A 15,877-nucleotide genomic window follows, 5' to 3' on the forward strand; every position below is an offset into this window, starting at 1 on the left:
TTATATAACCAAAAAGATTGGAGGGCAACTAGCCCCCCTCCACGAGCCTTTTTTCTCTAAAGTTATCTGATGAAAATTTTGAGATAGTCATTTGGTTCAGCATTGTTGAAAGATCCAATAACTATGCCTGGTACTTATGTATTATAGTGACCCCACTCAGGTTCTTGATCTGAGTAGAACCGGTTTCTCTTACCATGAATGAAATTTATTTATTCCGCGATATGCTGTAATAGAGAATAGTGTTTGACCATGAATGTTAAAATGAAGATTTGGGGTCAACACGTTGTTTGCTGAAAGTATTATTCCATTACTTTCCATAGTTCTCTTCTGTAGTTTCCATTATTTTGTTAATAAGGTATTATATTTTCATCATGTTTTCGTATATTTTACCTAACTTCATTTCTTGAGTGGGGTCGCTATGATACATAAGTGTCCTATGTCTTTATGGATAAAATGACCCCCCACTGTTCGTGGGGAGGGGTTACTGTCTTTTACCCTAGAAAATTCCTTGACATATTAGGGCTGATCTTTTACCTAGCCTAACACATATAGCTTTGTTTGATGTGTTTTGAGTCATCCCAAACATGCTAATAGGTCCTGGGACTTACTTTTAATGCAATTGGTAAAATTGTTTGTTCTTTTTCTGTTAGTATTATATCGAGCTTTAACTGTTGAGTTTTTTTTAAACTCATTTGATAATTAAAAAGAAATAGCCTAACAGCCTATATTTGAAGCCCAACACAAAAATGAAGCATATTTACCTCTAATATCTGTTTTACTCGAAAAGTCGCATCTTCACCAAGATTTTTTTGAATTTCTGAATCTGAAATATCATACTGTTCCCACACATTATCTAAATCTAAGATAGAACAAGCAGGCATTGCTTCGTTCTACAGCATTATTAACGGTTTAAAGTTTTTGCCAAGATTATTTAAGTCTTCTGCAGTTTAACATGTTTTCACTGGACAATCCAGATTGTTACCTGCTATTCACACAGAGCATAGATCTGCGGAAAACCGCTTTGGCCGCGTCTACATTCGGCATTTTCTGGAAAACTGAAAGGCAGGTAGCAGTCTACATTGGTAAGAATCGTAACAAATTCAAAAGATTGAAATGCAGCCGTGTGACATGCTTATGATGGCGTTGGCCATAAATCAAACTTCAAGTGATTCATTTTTGCTAGTATGTTCTGCTCTATCTCTTTGGTTGAAGCTAAACAGGAAAAAAAAGTCAAAACTGGAAGCATGTTTTGCAAATGAACTCTTAAAACTGCAAGAAACGATGCAGAAGAGCCTCTATACTAGATCTGCTTGGAAGCTTCCCCAGTCTCATGACTGGTGGAATAATGTTCTCCAAGGAAAAATTGAATCCGAGTTTTACAAAAAAATTTAAAAATGGATAGAGAGTCCTTTTATTCGGTATTGTCAAAAGTTGAACAGAAAATACTAACCCAGGACACTCAATTGAGAACAGCAATTCCCACCGACAAAAAAGTTGCAGTTGCACTGTCTGTGCTAGCCACAAAAGCAGATTATAAAACTATTGGGTCACTCTTTGGCATAGGTCGAGCCACAGTTGACCATTGCTTCCATTTATTCATATGTTCTGCCAAAGAACTGCTTGTTCCAGAGCTGATTAAATGGTCTACTACAACAACTGAATTTGTTAAGTTAGAATCTGAATTTAACGAGCTTTGGGGATTTCCGTTAACTGTTGGTGCCATTGATGGCTGCCACATCCCTATTCATCCTCCAGCAAAGTTTGCTACATACTACTATAATTACAAAGGCTGGTATAGTGTAAGTGTTTTGGTTGTTTCTGATGCCAAATATAATTGTTTGTATGCTAAGGCTTTATCCCCGGTAGGTGCAGTGATGCTGGAGCTTTCAAAAGGACAAATCTTCATGAAAAAGCAGCCCAAAACAGACTTTTTCCCAGCCTATCTCGAAAAATTGATGGTGTAAATATACCGCTGCACTTTTTGGGTGATGGTGCATTTCGACTTTTGAGTCCTGGATGTTGAAGCCATATAACCATTCGAGCACTGATCCAAAGCAAGTCTGTTTTAACAAGAGGTCTGCTGTTAATAATTTTTTGTCCTCAACTCTACATAAAGTAGCATTGGTAGCATTTAACATTTCATGTTATTCCAAAAAACAGTTAGTTTTATCCTTACTATATCACAATTCAAAAATTCTGTGTACAGTATGTAAACAGTATTTCTACAAACAGTAATTTTATGTAAACAGTATGTATCATACTGTTGTAAAATTGACGATTTTTATTTTTGGGAAAAGGACTGAAAATAATTGTTACCATTTTTGAATCAGTTTCAGTTGAGGTTTTTTTCAATAAGGAGTTTTTTTGAAAATGTTTCTTTTGACTTTCGGTTGTTATGGGCAGAGGTTCACTCTTTTCTAGGTTTTAGCTAACACATGCAACCATGTTGTTCGCTTTTTTTTATATGGCCAAATTCTGACAAGTCCTAATCCCAATTATAAGTCGTGACTTCCAAATTAATCTCTATTCCTTCTTGCATATTTAGAAGTGCAAATTGTGGAAATTATATCGAGAACAGTTGGAAGCAAGATGGAGAAAAATTGTGAACAAGATGGAGAACAGTTGGTGAACAATTGTGTCGGGAACAACAGTCTTGGGTGACCAGCATAGAACCAGACTTGATGAAAAGAATCATTATATTTCAAGAGACGGGGCTGCAATAAGAAACACATTATGCAATCACTTTTTCAGTCAAAGAGCCTAATAGTTCAATCATAACCACTTCCCTTTGTTGCAATACAAACAGATCTAGTATAGAGGCTTTTCTGCATCTCTTCTTGCAGTTCTAAGAGTTTTTTTTTGCAAAACGTGCTTCCAGTTTAGACCTTTCCTTCCTTTTTAGCTTCAACAAAAGAGCTAGAGTAGAATATATTAGTAAAACTGAATCCCTTGGAGCTTAATGTATTTCTATATTGCTTTTGTACAATATTTGGTACCTAGAATAGAAGAATTCTACACTTCTTATAATAACTGAGTCTGGAAAAGGTATTCATTTAATAAAAATTGTGCAGTACAAAAGAGCCTCGACTAATTACTTATCAATCTTTTCCATAAAATTCCTGAATAACACTTAAGCGTCATCCCACGGCGTCAATAAAGTTAATAAAGCTGTCTATAAAGTTAATAAACCGTTTTCCTCTTATAAATTTATTGACTATATGGTTGTCGGAAAGAAGTAAAACTTTATTTAACTTTTTCAATAAGGTCCGGAAAGTTTTGCCAATAGGAGAAGACCCTTGGAAAATATCAATTCAGATAAAAGAAACTAATTAGATAGCCAGTCTTGAACTTTTTTCTCTAATCTGTGGAACATTAAAGCAGAAGACTTGCTTATTTCACTAGTGAGAAATAAACCTTTAATATACCGTTCCTCACAAAGGGAACATAAGGACGGAATGTGTGTTGAAAATGCATTCAAGGAAATAAGTGAAGTAATGTGTCAAGAATTGGGTCCTCATTTTTATCTGTGAGCCATCTTTAGTAAATTTTAATGTAAAAACAACATCTAGTAAAGAATGGCACTTAATTAGGATCAATGTTTTGGCTTTACATAGATAATTTTTGGGCTCTCTTTGGTTTGGATTGGTGGCTTTACTAGGTGATCAGGGACCAGGATCAGGGATCAGGATTCCTTTTTGGGAACAAAGGATTTCGACTTGATAACTCCTCTGCAATGGCCATATAAGTTTGAACTTTAGGTCCTATTTTCTGTAGGTCATCAAATTTGTCCTTCCAATCATCAATTAGTGAGAAAGTCTCTTCATTTGACCATTTGGGAGAGTTCTTAGAAGCCTCTTTGTCTTTTTTGGTGAATCCCATCGCTTCTTTTTAGAAATTAAGTGCTTACTACAGTTGCCAGAAAACGGAACAATCCATCTTCACTGTCCATTTTTTGGCATGCCGGCCCATTTGTTGGCGTCTTTTTGTGCCATACCCAGAAACGGAAAACTGGGACGGCAGTAGCGGTCTACATTACCCATTTTTCCAGTTTTCCGGCTCAGTTTTCCCGAAAATGCAGAATGTAGACGTGGCATTTGGATTGCGTCTTGCGGAAAATCGTATGCGTCTCTTGCCGCTCATCCCTGCGTTTTCCGCAAGATGCGAGTGTTGAAAAAATCCCACGCATGTGGTTAAAACGCTTGCAGCTTGTGGAAGAAAAGAACATGGAGGCAGTTAAAAGACTGATTTCAGCTTTTAAATTTCATCAGATATTAAGGATAAAAGATCATATTTAATTCTGAAGGCTTGCGAGGAAATCTCGAGACGAATTTGCCCGATAGAATGGGGTGAACAGTATACTGGAGCATTTTAACAGTAAGCTATCCAGCAAAGTGTAACCAAAGCTCACAATTCACCAAAAGGAATGGGGGAGCTATCTGTTTGACTATTCTGTGTTCCCACCTTTTTGTTTGGACAAATGCAAATGTTAAGTTGGCAATTTTACTCTAACAGCCCGGCTTAAAGTATGTGGATCTAGACTGTAAATTCTCGCTGGGCCACAGTCATGAAGAAGATGCAATATCCTGTGTCAGGGATCATGCAGCGCAAACTTGTTTAAAAAATTGAATTTATTGCCTCAGATGCAGAAAAAATGTCCAATTGCAAAGATCCTGGTAAATTAGGAAGATATTTTTAAAAATCCCGGTAAATTTGGAATATATATAATAAATTTGGGAAAATTGGAATAATTAGATATTATAGAAATGCAACTTCTATGTGAACACAGTCTGCAGCTTCACCGCTGAGATGATGTGGTGCAGAAAACGCACCTCATTGCGTTTTCCGTAACGCACCTGTCTCTGTGAACAGTAGGTTACTTCGGATTTTAAAAAGAAAAGCAAATTTTGCAACAAGAAACTGTAATGGTCCGTTCAGATGCATGGCAAAACCGGTGAGAAAAACCGATAAGTACAAGGGGAATAGTGTTGAAACGATAGGAGCAAAAAAAATTCTAAAAATCACAGGTAACATGCACTTGTGCAAGCCAAGTCTCTACGCCAGGTGTATTTCCTTCCAAGTAGCTTCCTCTCTCCTATTAGTTTTATACAAAGCATTACTTATGTTTGAATAAAATTAATGGTTCTGGATAGATCTTGAACTGTCACGTGCTCAACATTGGACATGCATTATACTTAAAAAAAAACACTTGCTCATTTGCTCGACGATACACAAAAAATCACTCGGTTCCATAGAGAAACCAGAAAAAAATTCTAGCCCGAAAATGATCGGCACAGTTTTCCCTGGCATCAATAGGCTTTTTAGCGTTTTCCCATACGTCTTAACAGGCTATACAAAATCTCCCCAATCGGATAATGTAAAGAAATCGTGTTTTGGCCCTACATTTTAATAGTTGAAGAGGGTATTACCCGATTTTAATTGGAATTTAGGAACCTAATTTAGAACTAAATCTATCAATCAGACCTAAAACATACTTGGGCGTCTTAAAACGCCCAATATTAAACACCAAATTATAAAAACAGAAAAAAGCTTGTAGTTTAGTTTCTCTGAATAAGGAAATTTCCATCTTTTAGAGCAGCACAAAACTTAAACATGTTTTAAGCCCTTGGACTTTTTTTTGACTATCCAAAACAATCGATTACAATAGTGCTTTGGATCTTACCATACGGACGAGAATTTAGTTTAAAACTGTAAATCAAAATCCTACGATATAGTGAACAGAAACTAGATTTTACGATTACGATTCTCAATTTAAGGGTTCTGATCAGCAATGAAATGGCCTGTAAGGGGTATTTCTGCGGTCCTAATTTTTGCCAAAGATCGACATGACTGTTCTACTGAGGTCACCCGCATTTTTGAATTGTTCTGGTTGTTTCAGACTACATTTGGACTTTTATGGGTCAAAAGGCAAATTTTATACATTTTAAGTGGCTTTTACTAGGGAAAAAGTCAAACTTGGGGAATTAAACGATTAAAGAACAGGCTTTTCATTAGGAAATTTGATAAGATTTAGAGTTCCTTTGGGCAAGGCATCCTTTAAGGAAAATAATTTTATTGATATCAATAGACACATCGAAAGAAACCGTATATTATGCTGATTCCAAATACATAAAATTCATAAAGTTTATTGTTACTCAACAAAAATTAGAAGCCTGAGGAACCTGGCCTCATTTTTCAAATAGGGGGGACACCACCTAGAAGTCCCCTAAAAAAAAAATCAGATTTAGCATATTAGAAAGCCCCTTTGCAGAAGTTTTAACTTCCTATATATTTTGCATTTTTTGCCAGAAGAAAGATAACGGATGCGTGTTTATTTGTTTGTTTGATTGTGTTTTTTTCCAGGGGTGATCGTATCGAAATAACGGTCCTAGAAGGTAGGGAAAGGGTGCATTCGAACGGAAATTACAAGGTCTAGTGTCCTCTTTATATAACCAAACAGATTGGAGGGCAACTAGCCCCCCTCCACGAGCCTTTTTTCTCTAAAGTTATCTGATGAAAATTTTGAGATAGTCATTTGGTTCAGCATTGTTGAAAGATCCAATAACTATGCCTGGTACTTATGTATTATAGTGACCCCACTCAGGTTCTTGATTTGAGTAGAACCGGTTTCTCTTACCATGAATGAAATTTATTTATTCCGCGATATGCTGTAATAGAGAATAGTGTTTGACCATGAATGTTAAAATGAAGATTTGGGGTCAACACGTTGTTTGCTGAAAGTATTATTCCATTACTTTCCATAGTTCTCTTCTGTAGTTTCCATTATTTTGTTAATAAGGTATTATATTTTCATCATGTTTTCGTATATTTTACCTAACTTCATTTCTTGAGTGGGGTCGCTATGATACATAAGTGTCCTATGTCTTTATGGATAAAATGACCCCCCACTGTTCGTGGGGAGAGGGGTGTGAGTTAAGAAATTTTCCGACGTATAGTATTTATTATTTGGAAGTATACAGACATTTTTTAGGGGGTGGGGATTTTGTGCTTGGCGTGGGTTTCCATAGGAAGAATTTTCCGTTAGGAAAGAAATTTCCAGCGGATGAACTTTTAAGGGGAACTTTTAAACTGGGGGAATTTGACAAAATTCCTATGCAATTCTTTTTAATTGTCTTGCTTTCTTTTTGCCAACTCAATTTTGCATGTGGGATCCCAAGGGGAAATATCCGGGGTAGTTTTAGGGCGTTTCGATTTCTGGGAAAAGATTTCCACTGAAGGGGGATTTTCGGAGTGATCAAGAAAACGAATAAAAATTAAAGTTCTTTTTTCAAATGAAAGTTTGCTAAAAGTTTTTCTGGCTGAATCGTCCACAAAAAATTTTACGGAATCTTCAGTTAGAATGGAGCCGTCTAGAGGGAATTTTTCAGAGCGGGGATTTGTATTTTACGAGGGAGTAAATTTCCACGGAGGAGTTTCCAGTGAGGGTAGGAAATTTTGTATGGAGGGTGAGCCAGATTTACCGGCATTTTGAAAAACGATCAGAAGTTGGATAAAACAAACTCAAGTTTTTTTTTAAAAGGAAGTAAGGAGCAACGTTAAAACCCGAAGCGAACAGAAGCTACGTATATCAAGGGGTTGCCCCCCCCTTCTCAATACCCTGTTCTTTACGCTTAAGTTTGACTGTTTTCCCAACTTTTTAAGAACGGCTACTGAAACACAAGGGCTGTTTAATTAAAATAGGAAGCCTTTTTAACTGTACTAAGAACTTTAGCGTAAAGAGCACGGTATTGAGGAGGGAGGCAGCCTCTTCATGCACGGAATAATTTCTGTTCGCATTGAGGTTTAATGCTGCTCCTTACTTTCAGTTAATTTTTGTTCTAAATTCAGTTTCTTAGAACGAGTATCCAAGGTAAACCCAAGATAAACAGACTTCTAAATTTAATTTCCAACGAAATTTTCCAAATAAAATTTCTTGGAAGCATCATTACCCAAAATAGTGGATTGATACTACGTTTTATGGTAATCCGTGAGCCATTTCTAAGCAAGTCGAGGGGTAAATAAAACCGCATGCATTGCTCTAAATAATATGTATTCCGGCATTACTTTTTATATACTGCACGCATAATAAATACTAAAAATTCGTAAATTTATACTTATATTTGTTTTACCGTGTATTGTGTCGGCGTTTCTAGCGGTCCTTATCATTGAACTTTTTCTATTTAGGTTAGGTTGATAAGACCCTGGTAAGGTTTTCTCAAAATTACCGAAAATTTTGTTGCTTATAAATTCATAGTATCCGGCTGCTTCAGACCCCCCCTCCTGAATATTTTTCAAACACATTCTATATCTTAGAAAGAGTGTCCTAACTAGACCCAAAGAAGAGAAATAAAGGCTTAATAGAAATATAGGTGTTTTCCTCGATAATAAATACAGGGTCAATTTAAAGAGGAACGATAATTATGTTTATCAAGTTCAGATGCAGCCGAGATCCTGTGACCTCAACCTAGGAATTCTCGTTGTTTATTTCAGTAAAGGAGATATTCATGTGAAAAACGCGACAAAGTTTCTGGCAACAGTTAATGTTTCTGAAGCTCCATAGATTTTATATGGAAGCTTTATTACCTGAAATTGTGGACGGAAGAGTACCACGTAATATGGCAATCCGCGAGCCATTCCTAGGCGAGTCTTCGGATAATTAAATCCCTCTCATAATCAGGTTAGGCTAGCTAGTTTAGTTTCTAGCTGAATTAATTTATATTTATGTATGACATTACTCTATAGTGTGCCTAAATACACGTTTCTTAGCGGTCCTTGTGATTAAAATTTGTCTATTCAAGTTAGAATAAGATCCTGGTAGGGTGCAGATTTGAATTTGATTTTCAACAAAAATTTCAAAGTTTTTTATGTATTTATAGCATCCAGATAATTGCCCGCCCCGCAACCCAAAGAGAACACTTTAGAACCCGACTGCAGATGATTTTTTAAGTACATTTTTATTGTTCATTTACAGTATCTGGCTACACCCCCCCCCCCGGATGATTCTCTCCCTAGACGGTTACCCCTCGGAAGATTTTCCTTGCGTATAAAATTCTCCTCATTTGATAAAATTACTCGTTCAACAAAAATTCCGTCTCTTATACTTTTTTCTTCTTCTGTCAAGGTGCAATGTATTCGTACAGACAACTTGCTAATTTGAATACGTGAACTTTTCAAATTTGACAAGAGACACAAATCAAGTTGTTGATTGATCTTGATAACTAAGTCTCCTGGAGAGGTTGCTAATTGCAACTTTGCCCTTTGACCAATTTAGCGACATGAGAGAGAGACTGAAAATCGAGCAATAGGTTTTAGGTACCACATCTCCTTAAAAAGAGTTTATCAAACAGTGAATTGGGTTTTTGTGTTATTTGAAAAACGATCAGCAATTAAATTAAAAAAAGTTTTTTTTTAACTGAAATTAAGAAGTGACATGAAAACATAAAACGAAACAGAAATTATTCCGTATATAAAAGGGGCTATCTCGTACTCAACACCTCGCTCTTAGTCACCCCTATCACTTTTGACTTTAAAAAGGACACTAGGACTACAGATTTCAAATTGAACGTACTGCATCCGAATTTTATACGATATACATCTACCCTTTCTTGAAAAACCTTAAATCGTAATAATTGGCAACTACTATAGCTTTTAGTCCTTGCCCTGAGGGTTGTGAGGGGGGGTTGTCATCTCCAAATATATGATTAATGGATATTTCAAATATACTTAACAAAATGGCTATTTCAGAAGTTTGATTGGTTTGTTTGGGGAAATGATGGGCGAGAATTGGGGGGGGGGAGAAGGCTGGTTGCCCTCTAATCACTTTCGATTTTTAAATAGGGCATTAGAATTTCTAATTTCCAATCCAATGAACCCCTACCGCAGTTTACGACCACGCTTTTCATAAAAACTTTTATACCCCTGGGGCCTAACTTATAACCCTTACCCTTAGGGATATGGAGAGACGGTTGTCATCTTCAAAGGCATAATTACTGGACCTTTCAACTACGCCGAACAAAATGCTTATCTCAAAATCTTAATTGGATGTATTTGGGGAAATGATGAGTGTAGGGGGGATGGCTGGATGCCCTCCAATCACTTTCGACTAATAAAAAGGGCACTGGAACTCACAATATCCAATCGAAGGAGTCCCTTTCGATGTTTCTACGACAACTTCTTCTATACGAAGTACCCTGGTCTACAAAAAAAGAATTTTGAGGTGCTATTAAAATCGAATGAATAAATTCCTCTTTATAAATTAAGTCTCATTACTTTTTGGACGCACCCTGCATGTAAAAAAAAGAAAAAAAATGTTGTGCTGACATAGAAGAAGAAAAGGTAAATTTTCATCTGTTTTGTTTAAACTAGTAATTTTCTTATCTCTTTAATATATGATCTGTTTAATATATGGTGTAATATATTATATCTAATATTTAATGAGTTGATTTTGATCACTGGTTTCCAAGAACACTGATCACAGGAATCAGTGAACACATAAATCAGGCTTTTTTGTGTGATAAAAGGCCGACTAGTCCACAGACAAGAAGCATTATCATATTACATACCTCTTGTCTGTGGACTAGTCGTACTTTTTCGGCCCTCTTTGTCGCTCGTTGACAATCTTTTTAGTCGACAACCCTGCTAATTTGCCCTTATAGAAAAAATCAGAAGATTGGATTGATGATATTTAGGAAATGGAAGAACTAGGCCTACAATCAAATCTTTCCACCTACAAATTGCAACTAGAACAGGTAAAACATCAGCGAGTTCATTTTAGTGTCTCCAAGAAATTGGTTTCTAGGCTAGGCCTAACCTAGAAAATAATTTAGCTAACCTGGATGTCACCTGGGATTGAAATGTAGGCAATGGATTATTATAAATGCTCCTAATGTTAGTATTTTATTTAATATGCTACTGGAATCCTTTGTATTAATATGCTTGTCAGATTAGATTGATGATTAAAGTAGGCAGGGTAGAATAACCTCCAGTAAAACTGTGCTTTAGGTGGATTTTTGCACCAACGATACTTTAAAGCCCAGCACCCGTTAGCACCCAAAGAACCCAAATTCATTAATACTTTAGCGCCCAGAACCCACAGCTCCCAACTTGAAAAATAAATAATAGCATTACCTTTGGCATAGCAAATTTATAGTCCATTTCTTCTTTAAATAGCAATTTAAAAAAGTATCATATCTAAAGTTAGCAAATCACAGATGTTGCAGGCATACACAAAAGAATTCTACTAATCACAAAGATATATTCAATTTATGTCAGCAAGCACATTGTGTTGGCAAGGTGAATATGGCAAAGAGAGATCATTATCAATTACAGGAGGGGAGATTTGGGTCAATATATACCAAATCCTATTATTGAGTTAGGACAAAAGTGAATACACAATTCAATGCCTTTTTTTATGCTGATTACAAATATAATAAACAGTTATATCGGAAATGAGTTTCAGCCCTCCCTCCTATAAAGACCAATTCAGGGTTAGGTTGGGTTAGGTATAGCATATATAGGGGGGGGGGCTGTAATTAATTTCCGCTATATATGCTCATCATATTCGTAATGAGCATAAAAAAAGGCATCAAATGATGTATTCACTTTATTTGAAACTCAATAATATGATTTGGTATATATTGACTGAGATTTGACTTCTGTCGGCAAACACATTTCACAAAGAGGCAATTTGCATGTTACAAATATTTGAGATATGTCATTCAGTGTTGGCTCCTGACAAATTAAAATGCTTGTATTACATACATGCGGGCTTTGACCTTGCTTGGCCCCGCTTGGGCTTATTATGCCACATACAATATTTTTATTAAGTGAAAAACAATGTCCCAAGAATTTACCATAAAATGTAATAGATGCCCCACTGTTAAAAGACTTCGTGACTTTTTTATTCAACAAAACCATTTGCCCAGCACCCAAGAACCCAAACAAATATAGATCATATCAAGTTACAGGAGGGGAAATTTGACTTCTGTCGGCAAACGCATTTCACCGAGATGTTTCAAGTTACAGGAAAGATCAACTTTGGGTGTTACAAATATTCAAAATATTTCATTCAGTGTTGAGTCACATAGACATATTACAAAATAAACACCAGATCGCATGGGAATTTGCAGGTTTGCAAGTTCCTTGTGCTTTTTCTTCTTTGCCTCCAGTCCTCATTTTAATTTTGACGTTTGTTTTCATTGAGATTTTGAGAATTGTTATTTCATGTTGCAAAAAAAGACTTGGCGACAAGCTGAATATACCTTTACACAGGTATGTTATTTTTATAAGATGCTTCTTTCTGATATTATTTTAGATGGAGAGATTTTAAGGGGAATTTTCACCAGGTTGGAATTGTCTAGAGTATCTTTCCGTTGGGGGGGGGGGGTCCACGGGAGAAATTTTCGCGGGTAAATTTTCTCCGGGAGCAGCAGTATGCTAGGAAGGGGATATTTGCGGGAAAACTTTTCCAAAGGGAAAGGAATTTTCTGAGTGATTCAAAAACAAACAGCTATTCTTTCATATGAAAGTGCGCTACAAAAAAAAATTCATCCGAAATTGACCGCATGAATTTTTCTTGGTGGAGTGGGGGGCTATTTTACATGAGAAGAACTTTCCATGGAGGGGGAGCCGGATTTCCCGCCATTATTTTGTAACAATCAGAAATCAAATAAAAAAACATTTTTTTTCCATCTTTTTTAAATCCAAGTAATAGATTGGATTTAAAAAAGAAACTGAGTTTCTTTTTTAAACTTTAAATTCATTATATAAAAAATTTTATCTGACAGGGAATCGAACCTGTATCTCCCGCCTGACAGTCAGGAACAGCGACCATTGTACCACAGAGACACTTATGGACATATTATTTTAGCATCTATTATCTATTTTTGAAGCAAGTGAATACCCACAAAACTTGATATTTTGTTTTTTGAAAATAGGGATGGAAGGATCGGATTGAAGTTAAATTTTGAGGGTAAGCTCACAGGCTCAAAGTCTAAAGCTCTTTTTTGATCCTGGGTGCTAGTACTCTGGAAGCTGAGGAGCTAAAGTATCAAAGCTTTGATCCTGGAGGCTAGATCTGGTTTCAGCAAAGGTTTATATTTACCTTTGAATCTGGCACCCAAGTTAAAAATAAAATTATACTGACAATAAATTGATTATTTGAATACTTATTTGGCTGAAAATATAAGTATGAAGTATTTTTCACTTAATAAAAACACTGTATAGGGCATCATAAGCCCAAACATGGCCAACGCCTACAATCACATAATACAAACATTTTTATTTATCAGAACCCAAAAATGAATGACATATTTGAAATAATTCTGAATGCCCAGAAAGAACCCAAAGTTGATCTCTCCTGTAACTTGATATGTCTCTGCAAAATGTGTTTGCCGACAGAAGCCAAATATCATTTCTAAAGTTAGCAAATCACAGATGGTGCGAGTAGCTATACACAAAAGAATTCTACTAGTCACAAAGATATATTCAATTTATGTCAGCAAGTGCATTTTGTTGGCAAGGGACTTTTTTATTTAACAAAACCAGTTGCCCAGCGCCCAAGAACCCAAACAAAGATAGATCATATCAAGTTAGAGGAGGGGAGATTTGACTTCTGTCAGCAAAAGCATTTCACAGACGTATCAAGTTACAGGAAAGATCAACTTTGGGTGTTACAAATATTCAAAATATTTCATTCAGTGTTGAGTCACATAGACATATTATTAAATAAACACCAGATCGCATGGGATTTTGTGAGTTTGCGAGTTCCTTGTGCTTTTTCTTCTTTGCCTTCAGTAAAAATCGCTATTTAAAGAAGAAAAAAGAATTTGCTGTACCAAAGGTAAAATAACTTAATTTTTGGTTTTATGAATTGATACTTGGGTGTGCTGTATGAGGGGGGTTGCTCCTGTCTCAATACCTCTTTCTTTGCGCTAAATTTTGACTTTTCTAGAATATTTTAAAAGGGTTATTATTCAAATTAAATGGCCCTTGTGTTTTATGAGTAGTTTTAAAGAACTGGGACAAAAAGGCAAACTTCATCGCAAACAGTGAGGTATTAAGGAGGGCGCTACCCCCCCCCCCCCTCATATACGTAATAATTTCTGTTCGTTTTAAGTTTTGATGCTCCTCCTTACTTTCAGCTGAAAAAAAATGTTTTTTTATTTGATTTCTGATTGCTACGAAATAATGATGGGAAATTCGGGTCCCCCTCAGTAGAATTCTTTTCTGTATACCCGCACCATCTGTGATTTGCTAACTTTAGATATGATATTTGGCTACTGTCGGCAAACACATTTCGCAGAGACATATCAAGTTACAGGAGAGATCAACTTTGGGTTCTTTCTGGGCATTCAGAAATATTTCAAATATGTCATTCATTTTTGGGTTCTGATAAATTAAAAATGCTTGTATTACATGCAGATGGGCATTGGCCTTGCTTGGGCTTTTTATCAAGTGAAAAATAATTCATACTTATATTTTTGGCCAAATAAGTATTCAAATAATCAATTTATTGTCAGTATAATTTTATTTTTAACTTGGGCGCCAGATTCAAAGGTAAATAAACACCAGATCGCCTGGGATTTTATGAGTTTGCAAGTTCCTTGTGCTTTTTCTTCTTTGCCTCCAGTAAAAATTGCTATTTAAAGAAGAAAAAAGAATTTGCTTTACCAAAGGTAAAATAACTTAATATTTGGTTTTATGAATTGATGCTTGGGTGTGCTTGTATTTATCTTCCAAGTTGGGAGCTGTGGGCGCTATGGGTTCTTGGGCGCTAAAGTAAATGTTTTGGGTTCTTGGGCGCTAGTGGGAGCTGGGCTTTAAAGTATCGTTGGTGATTTTTGCTACCTTGGAATGTTCTTTATTTAGGCATGTGTAATTTGCAAGTAAAGGTTTTTAGCCTAAATTTAGGCCAAGAGACTTGATCTGGTATAGCATAAGCCTTGAATTAGGGCTATTAAGGAAGAAACATTAACAAAACAATTCTTACTTCATCATATGCTGACAAATTATAGCCTAGTTAACAAGCATATTATAAAGTAAGAATTATTTTCTTAACATGTTTCCTTCTCAAGAACCCCAATTCTAGGCTTATAGGCCTATCTTGATTTTTCAGGTAATTTTCATATTTTTTTGATTAATTCTCTAGCTAAAACATGGGTAAATTTATACTTTTTTTTATATTTTAGCTAGGAAGGAAATGAATATATCACTTGATGCCTCTTTTTTTTATTCTTCTTCCAAGCATAATAATTGCTTTGAGGCCTCAAAAGATATTTTATTATAGTTTTTAGACCAAGATACAAAGATAAAATACTGTTAAAAAACTAATTAGACATAAAAATTAGCTTTTAAATAAGCCCTTAAATAACTCTTATGATTTTTCAGTGCCCTGCTTACAAAAAGAAGAATAAAGCAGAACATAAAATGGAAAAGAGATACCTAGTACCCATACAAAAAAGTGATTTTTTGTTGTTGTTGAAGGTGGGGGCTGTAAGCATCCTTCAAGGTCTTTGATAATGGTGATTCCAATAGTATACTTTTTGTTTTGTTGTGATGCCATTTTTGAGGGATTTCAGGCTTTAAAAAAGATCTTAAAATTTATTTTCAAAATAACATTTTACTATTAAGATTAATTGAAATGACAATTACCTATGCATTCACTATGCATTTTTTTAGAAACACTTTTTTAAACTTTTGATTACTATGGGCTTTTTAAGCTACTTTAAGGCTCAAAATCTCCACTACTCTTGAAAGAGGCATAGTATTATTTATTGAAAAAGTACTTGAATCCCTCAAATGTAGCCAAAGGCCTAAGCCTAGTTAAATGTAATGGGTTAGGCTAATGGAATATGAGGTATAATATTTATAAAATATATAT

At 35.5% G+C, this 15,877-nt stretch overlaps 1 protein-coding gene across 1 annotated transcript in view; it reads left to right on the forward strand.

Moving 5' to 3' along the window:
• The first annotated feature begins 10,627 nt into the window (after positions 1–10,627).
• The window catches only part of LOC148948551 (survival of motor neuron-related-splicing factor 30-like), a 28,512-nt gene continuing 23,262 nt past the window's right edge, over positions 10,628–15,877 (forward strand). The window contains exon 1 of the mRNA XM_089094458.1: positions 10,628–10,745. Coding sequence (XP_088950584.1) covers positions 10,689–10,745 — 57 coding nt within the window. The 5' untranslated portion in view covers positions 10,628–10,688. The remainder of the gene's footprint in view (positions 10,746–15,877) is intronic.

The sequence above is a fragment of the Artemia sp. Qi Xiang Cuo genome, chromosome 9, assembly GCF_049724085.1.
Source record: "Artemia sp. Qi Xiang Cuo chromosome 9, ASM4972408v1, whole genome shotgun sequence".
Classification (NCBI taxonomy): Eukaryota; Metazoa; Arthropoda; class Branchiopoda; order Anostraca; family Artemiidae; genus Artemia; species Artemia sp. Qi Xiang Cuo.